General features: G+C 31.2%; 1 protein-coding gene across 1 annotated transcript; it reads left to right on the top strand.

Annotated features, from left to right (window-relative positions):
* Positions 1–10,052: 10,052 nt before the first annotated feature.
* Positions 10,053–14,853, top strand: LOC140873602 (DEAD-box ATP-dependent RNA helicase 37-like). The gene is made up of 7 exons (XM_073276783.1): positions 10,053–10,192; positions 10,774–11,607; positions 11,715–11,798; positions 12,351–12,593; positions 12,975–13,142; positions 13,664–13,777; positions 14,106–14,853. Exons 2-7 carry the CDS (start codon positions 10,873–10,875, stop codon positions 14,604–14,606), a joined length of 1,845 nt encoding a protein of 614 aa, XP_073132884.1. The 5' UTR covers positions 10,053–10,192; positions 10,774–10,872; the 3' UTR covers positions 14,607–14,853.
* The last annotated feature ends 88 nt before the right edge of the window (positions 14,854–14,941 follow it).

The raw sequence follows: 14,941 nt of genomic DNA, 5'->3' as shown, positions 1-14,941 counted from the left end.
TTATATCAAATAAGATATTCATCTCATTAAATTAATATATAAAATTATCGAGTATGATTTTTTTTCTAAAACAATATGGTTGAATAAAAATTGATTTTGGTTTTTTTTTTTGTAAGTGGATATATGCATCATTATTGAGTACTCGCTAAAAACTCCAATTGAAGAAGGGTAAGTTTATAAATTAATTACTATCTCGTATTTCTCTATTACTATCTCCATCTCAAATTATAGGAAGTAAATTTCAGTTTTCTTTTGAATACAATGGATAAACATAATGTCATGTAACTTTTGTTTCTTCCCTTTCACCTTTTCTCAACTTCTCACGGTCTCCCTTTTGCATAAATAATTTATTTTGAAGCTGATCTTTAATTTAAATTTCAAATTTTGTTTACTATGTATCCTTTTTGGCTGGTTGTGTATAATATAAGATAAGATCACTCTCTATATATTAAAAAAAACGAGAACACTAAATAATTATTACATGGAATCATCGTGTACGTTTGGATTTAACTAAAACGTTGTATATATCATATAAGTAATACATAATTTTACCATATTATAACATCATTTTTTATATTTTATTCTTCCCTCGTATTAATTGACAAATTAATACCTTTTATTTAAATTTTGTTTGAAATAGTTGATTCTTTTTCTTTTTAGAACAGACGAATCGTTAGTGCTAAGACCCTCTAACATATAAAACACTTTATGAGCTTTATCTTTCATATCAGAATTATTCTCACATTCACTTTTCCTCTGTTACTTTATTTTTTTATTAATATATTATTTGATTTCTTTTTTCTAAAAATAAAAAAGAAAAACAGGTAGATTCCGATCCACAAGGTCGGTTTAGTTTATGTTACCTCATTTGGACAGTACCCGAATGGAGATCCAACGGCCCACATTTTTTGCATTTTATATATTTACAAAAACATCTCAAATGTAAAAAAATTGAGCTCTTGAATGCAGCATATGAGCAGTGCTCATGTGCTAACATAGACTAAATCCCAAAGGTAATCATCATCTATTTTGATTCTTGTGGTCATATACCAAATGCCTAACATTAGTTTCATTTGAACTAAAATCAGGAAATGACGAAATAAATTTATTATTCAAAATAAAAAAGCTTTGTTTTCGTAGTTTTGGTTTATATACTATATAAATATGTTTTTTTTTCAAACACCGTATTTTGTGGCGGGGTTAGGTGGATCTCTGCCTGTTTTTTAGTTAACAGAGAAAATAAATGAAATGGAGACTAGACCGAACCTTTCACAATAACAAGAGCTCAAAAATAAAATTAAAAGCTTGAATTCGAAAAATACAACCAAAAATCAATAGCTATAATTAACTCTGATGTAAGGCACTCCGGTTCTGTCTAGCCAGCAAATCCCTTTGAGTCGATCATGAAAGTCTTCGGGATATAAAATAGGTGTTCCCTTTATCAATCCCAGATTAGCTAAATCATCGGCAGCAGCATTAGCTTCTCTATAGACATGCGACATCCTAACTGTAGAAGAAAGAATGATCTGTTGAATTTGAGTTTCAATAACAGAAAGATCCCAACTCGAATAATCCGCCTTAATAATAGAAAGAGCCACCATGCATGGAATTCATTTCAAGCCACAATGGAAACAAATTAAACTGCATACACAACTGCAGACCCTTCAGAATAGCGCATAGCTCTGCCTTTGTGTTAGTATCTATACCAATCGAATCATGGTAAGCAAAGATTGGGAAGCCCAAATGATCTCTTATAATACTACTAATCCCCGACTCTCCACCTCCTTCAGAACCGTCATCCGAATTTAATTTGAAGTGGCCAGCAGTAGGACACAACCACCTAATAACCTGAACTTGAGTAGTTCTCGTGATCCGACAATCAAACCCCAACGCTATTGCCACATCCTCAAAACCCCTCCAATACTTGACTTTCAATATATATATATAATAAATATATATATAAATAAATAAATCGCAGATTATTTATTAATATTGGAGTGGGAAAATCAATGTCACGATGGTACGTACCCTTTGTAATTGTGTCGTAAAACTATAATGTTTTTCGAATTTAATGTAAATTGTAATCTTCTTACCATTTGGCATATAGATGTCAATATCTCAAAATTTACGAAACTACACCTTTAATTTAGTGGTTGACATGTGCAATTATTTTTAAAGTACTTCAGAAGATAAACGAGCTTTCGAAATATAGTTTGAATTGCTTTAGGGATATTTTATTCCATCCACAAATTTTTTTTTTTTACAAAATTAAAACAAAACATTAGTTTCTTTTTTTTTTTTTAGTTTTTTTTTGCTCGTCATATGTCGCATGTAAATTTGATTTTTGGCATATTATAAATTCAGTTTACCAAAACACCTTTATTCTATTGATCATTCTAATATAATCTTTTGATTTGATCTGAATTCTGATGGTCTAATGTGAATTGATAACACATTATTTATATTTGTTTTGTTAAATGTTTGATTCGAGTTCTGTAAAGATTAGTGTCATTATCATTAACTTATCTAAATATGGTTGTTTATCATCTTGATATTATCTATCCATTATCATCTCACATACTAACCAAACAAATATATATATTTTTTGAAAATAAAACAAATATATATATATGTAAGGGTCATTAATCCAATTTTTTTGGAAGAAAAATAGTCCCTCTTTGTTTTTAGCAACTTGCATAGTCCTAATTTCGACTAAAAATGATATATATACATGGATAATTTTTAAAATCAGAATTCCACCGACATACAAAATAAATTTCATATTATACTTTATTATTACACATGTTTACGTAGAAATCGAACCATTTCAGAGGGATATGAATTGAATTTTTTAATTGAAAAATTCGGAGTCCATTGTAATTCCAATTAACTCTGAAATCCAGTAAGTTTCATAGAAATTTACTGGCGTTTTTGTGTACACGATACATGCACACGTACATATTAAATCTTATATTTAAAATATTTTTTGTGCAAAAAATTCATAGATTATATTAAAATTAAAATCCTTGAAAATATTTTTTGATAATAATTTTGTTGTTTAATTGCGATATGTTCGTTTTAAATCCAAAAATATAAATAAAGATAAAAATATAATTTAGTAGGTTACGATAATTTTATATAAAATATATATTTACTAAAATAGGTTTTTATGTTTTTATTCATAAAAAATAAAATGTTTTTGTAATTTGAGAAAGAGGTATTTTGGTTCATAAAAAAACACACAAAAGACATAAATTGGTTACAGTAAGGGCCCTCAACTTTATAAGACAGTATAGTATATATATATATAACTTATAAGCAGGGATATTTCATTTTCAACAAACAAAAATAGACATATAAGACACCGTTCTGTTCACGATATTACTAATATATGTATATCTCATCTCATCTCACGTTATTCTCATCATATTATTTATCTATATATTAACTATTTATTTTACATCAATCAAATTATTAATTATTTATCTCATATCAATCAAATCATTGAATTCAAATTACTATATTATCTCTTATAAATAATATAATTTTTATTTTATTTATTGTTAAAAGGACAAAATAGTCATTTAACATTTTTATATAAAATTTAATCAATCAAATCAAATAAACCATAATGTATCAATCAAATCCAATACAATTTTAACTATCATTTCTTATTTATTTTTTATTACATTATACTACTTATCTATATATTACTTATACCATAACTCAAACCAAATGATACCTAATAGAATGGCTTATGCTCTAGCGAAATATGCACTCGATACAAAGGGGAACATTGAATTTATGGATTATATTCTTCTGTTTTTAAATGTTTATGTGCATAAGGATCTTATTATAAAAAATCGCAAGGATTTTAAGATAATGGTTTTAATTTTTTTTTCCCAAAAATAAATCATACTTAATTTCTAAATTCATGGATTTCCAAGCACATCCAAAATCTGTTATCTTTTTCTCAACGCTGAACGTAATATCAGAAGCATTAATTTGCGTATTTTAATACCTGGTCTACGCTTTAATTTGTACAAAATTTCCCCGTCCATATTTCCTAGTCCCCTTGTAATACACGACATATTATATTATTAATTATTTTTTTATTACTAATTTCATTTTTCAGATATAACTGCAAATATAATGGAAATATAGAGAAATTTCGATGAAACGATTTCATGAGATTTTAGATGGGTGTTTTTATTCGACCAACTCATGAAAAATATTTTTTTAAAAAAATATTATTTTTCATTATAAATATGAATTGAACGAGTCGATTCATTTACGAATATAAATCCGTGAACTCATTTCACATTTTCACTTGAGACGTGGAAATATTTGAATTCAAATTCATTCGGTCATTAATTAGTTCTTGATAACGATATATTCATTTTTTTTTTGGTTGATTTTTTTAGAAATACAAATGACAAGTGGGGGAAAGACGAAGATAAATATAGGAAGGGACTTTGTCAATATTGGACACTGATGTGACGTGGCTTTTCATAAAAGTGAAACAACCAAATTATTGATACCTCACTGTAGAACTCGCCACACTCAATAATTCAAGTTCCGACATAGAATCCATTGCTTTATAAATTATAATATCAGGATTAGGATGTTGGAAATTATTATTAATTATTTTATATTTTTAAAGACATGATGTATATTTTATTTTCACCACGCAAATTGATTAAAATTTTAAAATTAAAGAAAAAAATTGAGATAGAGGCCCATTTACATTAATTTTATTTTACTTTTTTGGGGGGCATACGTACATGCAATTTTTTAACAGCAGACGAATGTTATAAGTATGAAGCAATGTGTGAGCTGAATTTATGTTTAATTTATAATTAAATTGGCAAGCAAGAAGATGAAAAAATTGATTGAAATCAAGAAATGGACAAAAATGACTAAAGGAACATTTTTTGGGGAGAAGAGAAGGAAATGCTTGTGGCGGGGCCAAGATTTTGGATAAGAGGTAAATTCAAGATAATGTAGTAAATATTTATATATCATGTGTTATAAACCTAGGACGAGTTTGGATATCGAAATTGTTAAAAAATGCTTATTTAACGTTGAAAATAGGTTTTTGCTGTTATTTTTAAAAATAAATAGAAACGTAAACAAACAAAAATTTATAACTTATAAAACGTATTGTAGATTTCAAGCTTATGCAACCAAACGCTATCATTTTTTAAGGAAAAAAAATAGATATGCTTTTAGTTTATTGTGTTATTCAATCAAACGGACTTAATTTTATCAATATTTCGTTTCGTCTTTTGAAAAGAGCACTTGTTTCATGAAAACCAAAAATAAATATAATCATATACTTTGTATAATATTTGGAAAAATATTTTGATCTTTTACTTTATGACTTCAACTCAAAATATATCATTATAATACCTGAAATACTCTATATTCATCAAATTAACATAGTTAAATACGTATAAGCTGCGTTTATTTGCGTTAATAAATGAAGGATTACATAATTAATATATATCGACTAATTTTATGTTTAGTTGCAAAATTGAAAATTGGTATAATTCTTTTGGCCCGTTAATGATAGGATTCACAGATGATTTTTAGTCCTAAATTTTTCATGGGATTATAAATCTTTACAAGTGAGAGAGTGAAAAAAAATTTAATTCATCCAACTAAATATATTATTATTTATCCATAACCAATTTATATCCTATCAAATTATCTTAATAATCATACTTTAATCTATCATTGTTCAATTTCAACATTTAAAATAAACGCAGTCATAGAATATATATTATGATATGGCAAACCCAATAAATTTGAACATGATATGATATTTGCAACAAATATATTTTATATATATATATATAATTTTTTTTATGTATACTTAGGAATAAAATTTGATATTATGACCCCATCCATGGGCCGCATTGGATAAGAAACGATTGGAGGAGGAAGGGGGCGCCAGAGAATAGAGATCCTTAATTAGAATCCTGTATAAATATAATATTACAATAAATATTAACTAAAAAATTATAAATAAATGTTATGATCTTAACCTTGTTCGTCGTCGTTGCCGTGAGTTTTTGGCAAAATAATAGACAATGATGTACATAATACATAAAGTAAGCTGTATCGAGTTTGACCAACACATTTGACAATATTTCGTGCGAATGCTCGTGTTTGATTATCAAGTTTCTTTATTTATCATTTAATTTTATAAATCGAATCAAACCAAGCCAAACTAAACCGAGCCAAACTAAACCGAGCGTGACATACAAAAATTACTTATGATTATATTACGATGGACACCTGGATACATGGACCATTGACTGCAGGGTTGATATTATAATATAATATTATTGTCTAGAGTAACACTCTTGTGAGACAGTCTCATTCGTGAGACGGGTCAACCCTACCCATATTTATAATAATAAATAATACTTTTGGCATAAAATGCAATACTTTTTAATGGATAACTCATACAAGAGACCCGTCTCAAAAAAATGACCCTTGAGACCGTCTGTTTGTCTATTGTCTAATGATCTATATCTATATCTATATAATTTATAAAAGAGGATAAGGGGTCGCAAAATGTAAGGAATTGAGAGGGGATGGGATAGGGACCTATTTTCGAATTTCCCATATTGAAAGAGATGGATAATTTTTTAGAGGCCACGTAGGATAAATAGATAAGTCTGATGAGTTGGGATTGCCATGTTCTTGAGATATATTTTTCCAAAGGGTCTAATTTTTCTCCTTCTCCTTATCCATACATAATTATTAGTGTTCTTTGCTGCTGTTATTATTGGATCTCTTTTTCATCTTTTTTTAGATCAATTATTATTGGATCTACTCGAAAATTTTCCTTCTTTTAAAATATTTATATTTGAATCGCTCGTATATCAATTTTATTTTATTTTTTATAAATGATAAAATCGAAATTTTAAATTCATCGTTTTTCTCTCGAGTACTGTGTCTCTAATGAAATGATCTGACGTATATTTTTTCACATGACAAATCAAATTTATTCATATTTATAATAAAAATAATATTTTTGACATAAAAATAATAATTTTTAAAAAATGACATAAAAAGTAAATTTGTTTCACAAAAAAATTAACAATTGAAATCGTCTCTCCCATTTTTTTTTTATTATTTAGTATTCGAATGATTCGTCAAGACGGCAAGTTACACATTTCAAGTGATAAGTTGATATTTGTGTCCCGATTTTAAAAATCAAACTGAAAATTTAAAGTTTCGAGACAAAATTTCAGATTGTAGCTAGGTTGTGTGATTACGTGCGCGAACTCTTCATGCACGTGGTATATATATATAGATGATTCAAATTAGTATATATATTCCCGTTCGATTGGATGACCATTCGAGACTGGCATGTATTAAAAATTTAATGATCCAATAAACATTGTTCATTAATTTAGAAACTGTTCAAAAGTTAAAATATGCAAAATCGGATATGGTCCGATGCATGCATCTGTATTAAATTCTTAATTACAAACAATAATTAATTTGGATATACGAGATGAATGAATTCTCCCTTCATTGACCAAATTAAACAACTGGGAGGCAGCCGATGGGGACCAATTAAATCGATCAATATGGCAAACAGGACAAAATATCAGGCACATAATTCTCAATTTTGTATGACAATTTTTGTAAATAAACAAAATTAACTGAAATTGAGGTTGATGACTTCAGTAGAAACTATTTTATTGAATTTTTTATTAATTAAAAATTCAAGAAATAAGTATAAAAAAAGAGTGGTTTTCATCCTAAAATCAATCAATCCACTTAAATATGTTATCTTCTCAGTTCTACACACGAAAAGATGATGCCACTAGCTTTCTTTTTTTTCTTTTTATTATTAATTAATTATTAACTTTTAAAACACACAGAATTACAATATGGTCTAGAAGAAAATCATGCCAAGTGTGCTTTTTTTCTTTTCTTTTTTTGTATCTAGCGCATGAACATTGTTGGCATAGTAAAGAAGAGTCAATTTTAACGGTTTTATTGTATGTAAACGTCGTGATCAAGAGTTCATTGGATACGTCGTGGAAGTATTTTTGCAATTTGAAAATGACTTCAGGTCAAATAACGCACTGGTTGGATGTGGATTATGAAGTATAACACTGTTAATATCAAGCGTTTATCATTTGGCCAAAAGATATAGTTGTTAGTTAAGTCACAATTTTATTTTTTTTATATTAGTGATAGTGCAGATGAGTCGGGTTGTGAAACTCATGTGTTTATGGAGGGGTGTGTCTAGCTTGCTGCGGTGCTATCTCATATCTCTTCGAAATCAGTCTTCATTTTCTTACTGTCAGTTTTGTTCTCAGCAGAGACAATATTATCTGTTAAGATATGATGTTCCTCTTTTATAGAAATTTAGACAACCAGACCAAACGACGCAACATCAGCAGCTTGAGACACTAAAACTTCATATAAAGTCACCTATCTCAATACTACTATCACACATGCACATTTAACCCAACAAACACAAACAATATATGATCTTTTTTTAAAACTTTTGGATGACGTGAGAGCCTGTAGCTGCTATCATTTGATATGACTGAGTAAGCTCTCGAGCTAACATAATAGCATGCAAATCACGCTAATCATATAAAATTGTATGACGCAAGTCCTATGCGTCAAGTTTACTCGAGGAGCCGTTGGTAGAGAGATGACCATTAATGATCAGTGGTGAAATGGTGACCTATTCTATCAGTACGAATAATAAGGATCTTGTAAGGTTGCAAATCTTTCGTTTATAGAATATTTAGTATTGGATATTATTGTGATTAATGTGTATTGTATTATCATTATACCAAAATTAAAAGATTAGATATATCAATAATATTATCTCATAATATAATATTTGATTTATCAAAATGTATCTACAGTTTGAGGTAGACAAAATTCTAATCGGGTCATACTAGTGTAGTGACTTATTCGGAGGAAATTCGAGAGCCTGTTGGAAATATTGTAGCGAACATTCGTTCTATGATCGTGTCTGATGTTTTTATTGCTATTAATCATGTTAATCGAGAAAGCTAATAAACTTACTCATTTTATTGCCAAATTTGCTATTTCTAATCCATCACTATTGTCTAGGGTTGATGGGGTATTTCCGGATGAGATTGTATCGAATTCTCTTCATGATTTATAATATGTTTTCATTCTAAAAGAAAAAAGAAAAAAGAAAAGAGAAACTATATATGGGCTGGGTCGGGGATTTTGAGTGTGTGGGCTTGGGAGACTAATTATATGAAACGGTGGATACAACCGAAGCCCTGACCACAGGGCACAGATATATACAATTAAAACAAGAAGGCCCATTGGGATGTGACGCTCGAGTCGAGTTTTTGGGCTTATTTTGTTTTGGGAAAATAAGCCCGATCCTTTAACATTATAAAAATTAAAATTATTTTAATCAATTTAACATATCGGAGAATGCTATTTTAAAAAACAAAATTCCGATAAAAAAAACTAATCTGTTTATTGTTTATATCTCCTCTGTTGTATTTGTATTGTAAAATTAGTTAATTGATTTGATTATTTTAGCGTAAATTAAAGTCAACTGAGTTTTTTCATAATAATTTAGAAACACTAAATTCCTATATTTTTTAGGAATTGTCGTAAACGTACACATGGAGTCTGTATAATTAGGCGAGTAAAAAATTTATTAATGTCTGAAACAAAACTTAATCATTATTTTTATTATTTTATATAATATGAAAAACTTAATTATTATTTATACAAAAAAGCTTGACATATAAAAATAAATATATAAAATGATGATATACATTTATAATATAAATAAAGTATAAATTAATTGTACACAGAATAAATATATTTTTGTTGTAGAAAAAACCTTGGTCAATTAATTTAAAAATTTATTATTATTATTATTAGTATTAGTTTTTATTTACGATTGAAGTGAATTTAAAAACACAAAACTAAATTTATTCTTAAAAAAAGAAAAAAAACAAGAAGAGAAAAACATAAACTAAATTTGAGTTCCTATATTCTGTGTTTTGTGTCCCGATTCTCCGTTCCCTATATTTTCTCCTGCCCTTTTTCTGTGTGGGCCGTAAAGCTAGGGTTTCAAAAAATTTATTTTCACCGTCGCTCTTCCAAAATATTGTATCGCCGAAAAGCTTGAGCTGATCTCTCTCAGGTAAAAGGTTCACCTGCTCGTAGATTTCTACTGAAGATAAACACACAATTGCACGTATTTGGTCTTATCTCTCAACGCATCTGTATAATTTATGTGTGTGTATCTGTATAAAATTTATGCCATCGCACTATTAAACTGCATTGAAGTTTAAGAGTTGAAGTTTTGGGACGGATCTTCTGCCTCTTTGTACGTAATCTGTGTTTGCGGGGATTTTTTTTTTTTTTTTTGGGTTTGGGATTCTGTTTTTTTTTTTGTTGGTGTTGCGCATCCGCATGTGTTCCCAGTTTTTTCTTGTAATTACTTAGTCACAGATTTTTCTTCCCTTTCATTTTTAGTGATGAATCAAGATTGATTTATCAGTTTGATGATGCAATTTACGTTGGTTGGTGTCAAATTTTGATTTTTTCCCCCAAGAACTGTTCTTTAATCAAGGCACTGCTATATCTACTTACCCCCAGATTTTTCGTCCCCTTCAATTTTAGCGATGAATCAAGATTGATTTATCAGTTTGATGATGCTTTTGTGTTGGTTTGTTTCAAAATTTGATATATATTTCCTTTCAAAAACCGTTCTTTAATCAGGTTATTGGAGTGTAACATAACAAGGAAACTGCAAGACTAGTCGTAAATTTTTGGGATAGGTTTACTCTAATTTATCTATAGTCAAGAGGTTGTTGAAAAATGAGAACTTCATGGGCAGACGCCGTTGAGAACGCAGCTTCTGGATTTTCTGATAATGCTGGGACCAGTGGAGGTAGTGAACCCACATCGGCTCCCACTAAGCCTGCATATGTCCCACCACATCTCAGGAACAAACCTCCCGCGTCAAAGCCACCTGCTTCATCTCTCAGCGGTGCACCATCGGGTAATGACAGGTCTGGATATAGTGGATCAACAAGTGGATCACGATGGGCTGGCTCTAGGTCTGATTACGGACGTCAGGGGTATAATTATGGTAGCCGTGGAGGTAATGGCTGGGGTAACAGGGACCGAGAGGTTAACCCTTTTGGTAATGAAGATATTGATACAGAAACTGAACGTGCATTTGTTGAGCAGGAGAATAGTGGTATTAACTTTGATGCATATGAGGATATTCCTGTGGAGACAAGTGGCGAAAATGTACCGCCACCCGTAAATACCTTTGCGGATATAGATTTAGGCGAGGCTCTCAATTTGAATATTCGAAGGTGCAAGTATGTGAAACCAACGCCAGTTCAGCGGCATGCTATACCAATTTCACTGGCAGGACGAGATTTGATGGCCTGTGCTCAAACCGGCTCAGGAAAGACTGCTGCTTTTTGCTTCCCAATCATCGGTGGAATTATGAGGGGGCAGTCTCCAATGAGACCGCGTGGTGTCCGCACCGTTTTTCCGCTTGCACTTATTCTTTCACCAACAAGAGAACTCTCAATGCAGGTAGGCCAGTTGTTTAATGAGCATGAATTATTTTATACTTTTATGCAACTGATGTCTTCATATTTCAGGGGTAACATGTATTTGTATTTTGCATCTTTTACCTTCAGATACATGAAGAAGCTAGAAAGTTTTCCTACCAAACCGGCGTGAGAGTAGTTGTCGCATATGGAGGAGCGCCGATAAATCAACAGGTTCTAGATGTTTTTTTTCTCTATTTAGCACGTGAAGGCGCTGATTCTTACTACCACTTCTCCTCAATTTCATTTTTTATTTCATGTATATTTTTTTAATGGAAAATGATTATTAAATAATTAACTTTTATCTCCGTTTGTTTCTGGTTTTAACAGTAATTTTCAGTCTAGAAATGACAATTTGGTAGTGGTAATAACAACAAAACGTTTAAATTATTACAGTTAAACAAGCAAATTTAGAAATGATGATAATAGCCATGTATGACCATAGTTAGTTAAGGCGTTAGGCGCCTTGGCCTTGTGGAGCCTGAGGCACAAGGCTGAAGGTTTTTTTTTTTTTAAATCAAAGTAAGGTCGATTAGGCATACAATGTTGAAATTCACATATATAAAGTAGATTTTACTAAAATATTACATTAAAAATTTGTATTTCACAAAATATTCAATACTAATGTAAACAAAAATTATTAGTAAATATATAAATCAGTTTTTACAATACCTTTAAAGTCAATATAACTAAATTATAGATTATGGTATATTGATTTCTGTGCAGCTGCGTGAACTTGAGAGAGGCGTTGAAATTCTGGTGGCAACTCCTGGAAGATTGGTTGATTTGCTCGAGAGAGCAAAAGTTTCATTACAGATGATACGATATTTGGCTCTTGATGAGGCAGACAGGATGCTTGATATGGGTTTTGAGCCGCAAATCAGAAAGATCGTAGAGGAAATGGATATGCCTCGTCGTGGTGAAAGACAGACAATGCTATTTAGTGCCACCTTTCCGAAAGAGATCCAGGTATTGATTGTATTATGTTTCCCATTTTATTGTGTCTTTGCTAGCTATGATCAACTTCATGAACTGTCCATGGAATTATTAGAAAACTCCATTTTACTGAAATTTGCTCTCGGAAAGTGGTATCTAATTTAATTTCCTGTCAATGAGTAGTGAATTCAGTTGTTCTTGTTTGTGGTTGTTGGTAATTGAAATACTGATTTGTCCTTTGTCTCTTTGATTACATTCTTGACACTGAAAAACAATTATGTAAAGTACATATTTTTCTTCATTTGTTCTCCGTATTTTGTACGAAATAGTCTTTATAGTATAGCGGATGATGTTGCTATCCTTGTGAGGATTTATACCAATGTTCATCCTTTGAAATCTACTGTTGGTGTGCAGAGATTGGCATCCGACTTCCTTTCAAATTACATATTTTTGGCAGTTGGAAGAGTTGGGTCAAGTACAGATTTGATTGTTCAAAGAGTTGAATTTGTTCATGATAATGACAAGAGAAGCCATTTGATGGATCTAATTCATGGCCAGAAGGCGAACGGAGTTCAAGGAAAGGTAATCTATATGTTGTGGTAAATATACAGAAATTGCCCTTCAATTTATCACACTCGGAGCTCCTGAAGCATAAAGCCTTATTGTTGGGCTTTAAAAGCTCAAGGTGCTTTTGAAGCAAACACTAAATGCAGGGATAACAAATCCTAGGAGAAATGCAAGATAACGGTCATTCACATTTTGCTTACAGGCTGATGAGTATTTGTTTCATTGTTTTAATTGTTTGTGAGTTACACACTGGATTATATACGGTAGTGGCATTTAGATATTTAGGGTAGATTAGAGTGTCTAGTATATTTTCCTTTAAAGCTCCGTAGCCAATACATCATATGCCTCACCTTGCTCTATGGTAACTTTTGAGGCTCAAGCTCTAGTGTTCCTTGCACTTCTACTAACATGGGGTCGAGATCATTCAATTCTTGGCAATTCACTGCTTCATACTTTTCCATGGTGTACTGAATTCATCTTTGTTCTGTTTACTTTCAAGGGCATTTTTTGGTTCATTATTTTACTCATTCTTGCAGCAAGCTCTCACTTTAGTATTTGTGGAAACGAAGAAAGGGGCTGATTCATTGGAACATTGGTTGTGCCTTAATGGTTTTCCTGCTACTACAATTCATGGAGATAGAACACAACAGGTGACTAGTAAATGCAACCGATAATTTAGCGTTGTTTTCTGTCATCATATAAAATATTAGCCCTCATTTATTGCAAATGATATTTTTTTATAAGTAAATAAATGAATTTTACTGGAAAAAATGAATGAATGAATTATAGAAAAAGTTAATGAAAATTTTCACTTTCTTCACGTGTTGAAGCGGATATATGCTTTTATCTTTTTACCAGTTTTGTGTAGGAGAAATTTGTTAAAATACACAAATATTGTTGGAATGCGGATATATTTCAAATCATTTTGTATGGCTTATTTATCACATTTATATGATTTTGTTTGATTTGCGGCTCCAGGAAAGGGAGCTAGCACTCAGATCCTTCAAGAGTGGAAACACGCCGATATTAGTTGCAACAGATGTGGCTGCTCGTGGTCTTGATATTCCACATGTCGCTCATGTAATCAACTTCGATCTCCCCAATGACATAGATGATTATGTCCATCGGATAGGACGTACGGGTCGTGCTGGCAAGACGGGATTGGCAACTGCCTTCTTCAACGAAAATAACACGTCATTGGCTAAGCCGTTGGCCGATCTGATGCAGGAAGCAAATCAAGAAGTGCCGGATTGGTTGACTCGTTTTGCAAGTCGAGCCCCGTATGGGGGTAAAAATAGGCGTGGTGGTGGGCGTTTTGGAGGTCGCGATTTTAGAAGAGACTCCTCTTTTAGTCGTTCTGGGAGTGGCTCTGACTACTATGGAGGCGGTGGCGGTGGTGGTGGAAGTGGCGGTTATGGGGGTTATAGTGGCGGCGGCGGCGGAGGATATGGTCCGGGCGTGACCAGTGCTTGGGATTAAGCACTCTCACAATCCCGCATCTTTATTATTTATGTTTGCAGAAAGAGTACAATATAATTTTTGTTTCATTGGCATGGGAGGATTGGAGCTCATCTTCTTTCTGAATGGGAAGAGACAGAAGATAAGTCGCTGACCTTTTTTTGAGATGCTGTTTTATTTTTAAAATCATGTGATGGTCGTCATCCTTTTGGGATTTCACCAGAGATTTTCATGATATAATTAATTGCAGTGAAATAACGTTTACTAATTGCTTGCCTTTTCTTATCTGAATGCTGCATCACCAACGGATTAACTTCTAACTATTTTCCCTTCCTCGTTCATATGAATAACTCTCT

Source organism: Henckelia pumila, unplaced genomic scaffold (genome assembly GCF_033568475.1).
Source record: "Henckelia pumila isolate YLH828 unplaced genomic scaffold, ASM3356847v2 CTG_80:::fragment_1, whole genome shotgun sequence".
NCBI lineage: Eukaryota > Viridiplantae > Streptophyta > Magnoliopsida > Lamiales > Gesneriaceae > Henckelia > Henckelia pumila.
Note: the sequence above shows the minus strand (reverse complement) of the source record. Positions and strands in the feature narration are given on the sequence as shown.